The 4,674-nt window shown below is 45.4% G+C and overlaps 1 protein-coding gene across 1 annotated transcript; it reads left to right on the forward strand.

Annotated features, from left to right (window-relative positions):
* The first annotated feature begins 1,172 nt into the window (after window positions 1-1,172).
* Window positions 1,173-3,464, forward strand: LOC127300414 (U-box domain-containing protein 36-like). The gene is made up of 7 exons (XM_051330547.2): window positions 1,173-1,637; window positions 1,759-1,880; window positions 1,962-2,083; window positions 2,207-2,311; window positions 2,459-2,534; window positions 2,639-2,779; window positions 2,908-3,464. The coding sequence occupies exons 1-7, from the start codon at window positions 1,394-1,396 to the stop codon at window positions 3,265-3,267; spliced, it is 1,170 nt and encodes a 389-aa protein (XP_051186507.1). The 5' UTR covers window positions 1,173-1,393; the 3' UTR covers window positions 3,268-3,464.
* Window positions 3,465-4,674: the final 1,210 nt, after the last annotated feature.

Below are 4,674 nucleotides of genomic sequence, written 5' to 3' on the forward strand. Positions count from 1 at the left end.
TTGAGGATGGCGACTGGGCTTGAACGATCTTGCTCTTGATGGAAGGGAAATCAGAGCTTGCCTGGCATGAAAGGAGTGTGTTGTGTTGATATTTGCAAGAGCGCATAGGTAGACACCATATAGGAGGAGATACCATGTCAAGTTGCATCCACTAGCGAGCGCAACCAATAGTTTCAGGCTTTCAGCTGATGGATAGTGCTAGAAAATTCACATACACTATAACAATTTGTTTATGAACCCAAAACTATGATGTTGAACCTGAATTTTTGTCTACTTGCGTACTCTCCCTATCGTCGATGAATACAAGGCCACTTAATCTAGCCTTAAGAAAAAAAAAAATTTTAAGCTTGCCAAAGTTTATAACGAAACACCAACATCTGCAATTCCCAATAAATGAATTATGAAAACAGTTTTTATGATAGATCTAGCGATATAGATTTCATATCGTAGATATTCATATTGTATTCTATAAATTTTGGTCAAACTTAAGAAAGTTTGACTTAAGACAAAATTAAGCGGCCATATATACATGGACGGATGGAGTGTGAAACCTGCAAAGTTTTCTGAGGTACAATGCATTCAAGCAACAAGTTATTGCAGTGTTTCCTTTTCAGAGCAGAACCACGCAATCTTCAACAATCAGTTCTTTAGATGTTCCATTGGATGAGGTTGTCCTTGTTCATTACTTATTGTTAGCTACCAGCCTGAGGAATATATGGAGCCGTCGCCACCATAGGAACCATAGACATCATCCAAAACTCTATTATTGGTTTATACGGCATGCCCTATTTTTTCATTTCAGTTAGTTTTCTGAAGTTGTTGTTGTCGGATGAGTTTTATATTGCAATTGGGCGTCATGGAAAACGCGGAAAGGCATCTGGACTTTTTGATTTATTTTAAGAAACGGTCTCTGTTGTTTCTTCGTCGAGGAAGAAAATAAGTTTCAGTTTATGATACAGCACCAGTTCGCACGACCAGAACCAGACTGGTAGGAGTTCTGGTTCAGTGTATGTGATGCAATATTCCCCAGCATCTTCAACCGCTGCCGTATAGATTCCATCAGCCGGAGCTCGAAACCACACGAGTAGTGGCCTGATGGGTCAAATGCATTTAACAAGATGATCATAGAAGGAGCAAAGTCGAGTTCAGAACCGAGGCTTGGAGTTGACAAATGGTTAGGTGCCTCCGCCGTTTCCCTCCCGGCATCACGTCGCTGTCACGGCGAAGTCTCCTCTTCATGGCCGGCTCCTCCAATGCCTTGTCTCCTCCCGCAAGTTGGCAATCTGGCAACCCTGTGTGTGTGGTTTTAGCGCGAACTCCGCCGCGAAGCGACAAGAGGCAAGGAGCTGACGACTATAGCTGAGAGCCCGCCAGAAGATCTGTCGCTCCATAGATGGAGGCGGCGGTCGAGGAGGAGAAGGTGTTCATAGGGGTGCCGGCGGTGAAGGAGGAGGAGAAGATCTCCGTGGCGGTGCCGGCGGTGAAGGAGAAGGAGGAGAAGGTGTTCGTGGCGGTGCCGGCGGAGCCCAGGGCGGGGCAGTCGACACTGTTGTGGGTTCTCGCCCATCTCTACAGTAGCAGAGCCACCACGATCGTCCTCACGCACGTGCACGTCCCGCCGCAGATGATCCCCATCAGTACGTGCGTTCCTCCTCCATCTGCACTGCACACGCGTGTTTTCCGGCCTCTGCATTCTGTACTTGTGAACTACTCCATTTATCTCATCAATCAAATGTTTAATCCTCTCCTACAACTCAGTGGGGGTGAAGTTCCATGTCAGCAAGATGAGCGCGGACCAGGTGCGCTTGTTCAGAATGGCCGAGCGTCAGCAGGTGGAAGAGATGCTAGACGACTACATCCATCGCTGCTCTGAAATCAAGGTGCCATTTCCTTTTCCTCGATCTCTTCGTGCTTTTTTTTTACGAGGTAAACAATTTACACAGCTTCTGTAAATTTTCCAGGTGAAGTGCGAGAAGCTGGTGATTGAGAACGAGGATGTCGCATCCGGTCTCGTCGAGCTCATTGGCCTCCACGGAATCACCAAGCTGGTGATTGCAGCTGCCGCGGACAAGCAGTACTCAAAGTACGATATCTGGCAGAACAGAGCTCCGTTTCCTGAAAATCCAGACATGTTGTGTAGTATTATTTTCCTTGGTAGGAGGATCAGGGAGTTCTGAAACAAATAGCTTCTCATTTTCGATTTCAGAAAGTTGAACAAACCTGTATCAAAGACAGCTACAGAAATGATGCAGAGAGCTGACCCGTCGTGCAAGATTTGGTTTGTCTGCAAGGAGAAGCTAATCTGTGTCAGGTAAAGAATATCTGATGTAGTAGTCCGCTGGCCTGCGGATTTCTAATGGTTCATTTGTACTAGAAGAGTTCCGAAAATCTCTCTTGGCCCAGTCTTGTTTATGAGTTTTTTTTTATGTTAGCAAACTGACTCAGTTTTTCATTGCAGGGACAAGGAAGTACAAATCGCAGCATCGGCTGCCGTTGGCCAAGAAGTTGCGCGGTTGCCATTTCACCACAAAGAGGTGCACGCAATCCCATCTTTCTGATTTCATTTTAACAATAATACTGCTTACTTGAATAGTGACAGGATTCATGTGTGTTTCTTGATTTCTTGTAACTTCTCTAGGATGACATTAAGATGGAAATGGGGTTGGACGTTGAAATCGAAGAGGCGCGCAAAGCACTGGCGGAACTGATGAGCAGAGCTCTGAAAGAATCCTGCAGGCGCCAGAAGGCAGACGAAGAAGTGGCAGCATATCTCCAGAAAGTAAGTTCTTGTCCAGAAATCGGATCAGAACCAATTAAAAACTTCAGCGCAAGACATGGAAGAAAAGAGAACGTTCAATTGTGTTGTTTTTCTTTTCAGACTTTGAGCTGAACTTTGAACTTTTGCAGGCGAAAGTGTACGAGGAGCTGTACCTGGAGGAGGTCAGGAAGAGGGAAGAGCTCGAAGCAGCCCTCGCGAGGGCCGACAGAGAAATCGCCCAGCTTAGGCGAGCATTCGGCCAGCGAAACACACCCACGGAGGGACCCCAACATGTAATGCCAACGAGATCATCGTCGATCCTGGCACAGCACACCGTCTTCTTAGGCGACGACGCAAAGAAATCCGATCTTGGACCAGAGGGCTGGCAACCGGCTGAGCCGGCCGTGAATGGTGGAAGAGAACTGGAGGCCTTGCTCAGTCATAGGAGGATCAGGAAGGTGATCCCGTTGTTGTCTCCGTTGTCGGTCATACCATCGCCTCCTCCCTGATGAAGACGGGTACAACCTACGACGCTGATGCGGTCAGGTGTTGGCTCGCGCACGGCGAGCTCGCCCCTTCCTCGATTAAATTGCGGGAGAGGCGATACCGCCATGTACATGAACGATTGCACTCATTTAGATGTTTTACTCAAAATGGGGAACTAATGCCTGACATCAGCATCAATTAATGCACATAACCAGTTTTATTGCAAAGTTTAAGGTACTTTCATTTGACCTTAGCCACATGCAACGTATCACAAAGAGAAATGAATCTTGGCAGCCACAAAGAGTTGTGCATATGGATAAGGATACCACCGTAGCTTGCACTAGGGGGAAAACCCAACCAGCTTGGAAAGTTGCACCGTTAAGTGGGATCCATATGCAAGCAGCACTATCACACCCTGCATGCTAGTGTGCTGTCACACCCACAACGAACAGCCATCCGTATAAAACCAGCACAACCTCACCGCCAGTCAGTTTCCTAGCACTCACACCCTTTCCCGGGATCACCTTAGCTTGCTAACAGCAGCTAAGCTTCATCAAAAACCTGTTTAGCAATTATTTGCAATAGCTAGAACCATTAGAAGAGCCAGAACTCCAAGAACATATCTGTTCAGCAAGAACCTAAGAATAACATTGAACCACCAAGAAAAGCTAGATCTTAGGAAACATATCAAGCAGCAGGGAGGTGCAGGCTAACCACAAGAAGGAGGTTATTTTCAGATTCCAGAAGACCAAGCTACAGACGTGCAACAGGTAGAAATCAACTAGAAGTATAAGCTAGATTAGGAAGCATCTGTTCTTAGCTTTTGCATGGGCACATAAGGGGAATAACATAAATCAGTCTAACCCAACTACCTTTCAACTAGATTTTTATCTAGGACTAAGAGGTTAGAAAGATGGTTTTCTCTAAGAGTTGCATGGAGGTGCTATACAAATTCCTCATGGAGAAATTAAAAGCCACATAAAAGCATCTGTTCTTATCACAAGTTTGTGCCTCAGCCTAAGCATCATTGGCAAGTCTACAAGATCAAGTCAAATCTGTTATCAGTTTATAACTATCAAATAAGGGACAACAAGATCCATCAATAAAACCCAACCTTGCAAAATAAATCATTTTAGTTGCTAATGAGCAACTAGATCATACTCAAGACATTAGCAGGGCACCCGTTTGTGTATTCCAAACACATCTACTGTTCCATATCATTTGTGCACATAATTTATTCATCACCATAAACATCCAGTATTAATCAATAAGCTCCAGAATTCTACTTAGGGTTCAGGACATTCATCCCAGGCCAACCAAGTAGTATCCTAGATGCAGCTAAGAAACTATATATAGGTATTCATACAAGCCGATCCACAAGCCACTAGATCCAGAGTGCTGATGATAAATTCATCATCCAAACAGAGGCA

This window comes from Lolium perenne, chromosome 1 (assembly GCF_019359855.2).
Source record: "Lolium perenne isolate Kyuss_39 chromosome 1, Kyuss_2.0, whole genome shotgun sequence".
Classification (NCBI taxonomy): Eukaryota; Viridiplantae; Streptophyta; class Magnoliopsida; order Poales; family Poaceae; genus Lolium; species Lolium perenne.

Coding starts and splice junctions, on each gene's coding strand:
- LOC127300414 (XM_051330547.2), top strand. CDS start 1,394: ATGGAGGCGGCGGTCGAGGAGGAGAAGGTGTTCATAGGGGTGCCGGCG. Junction 2,084..2,206: donor GCGGACAAGCAGTACTCAAA/GTACGATATCTG, acceptor TTTCGATTTCAG/AAAGTTGAACAAACCTGTAT. Junction 2,780..2,907: donor TGGCAGCATATCTCCAGAAA/GTAAGTTCTTGT, acceptor GAACTTTTGCAG/GCGAAAGTGTACGAGGAGCT.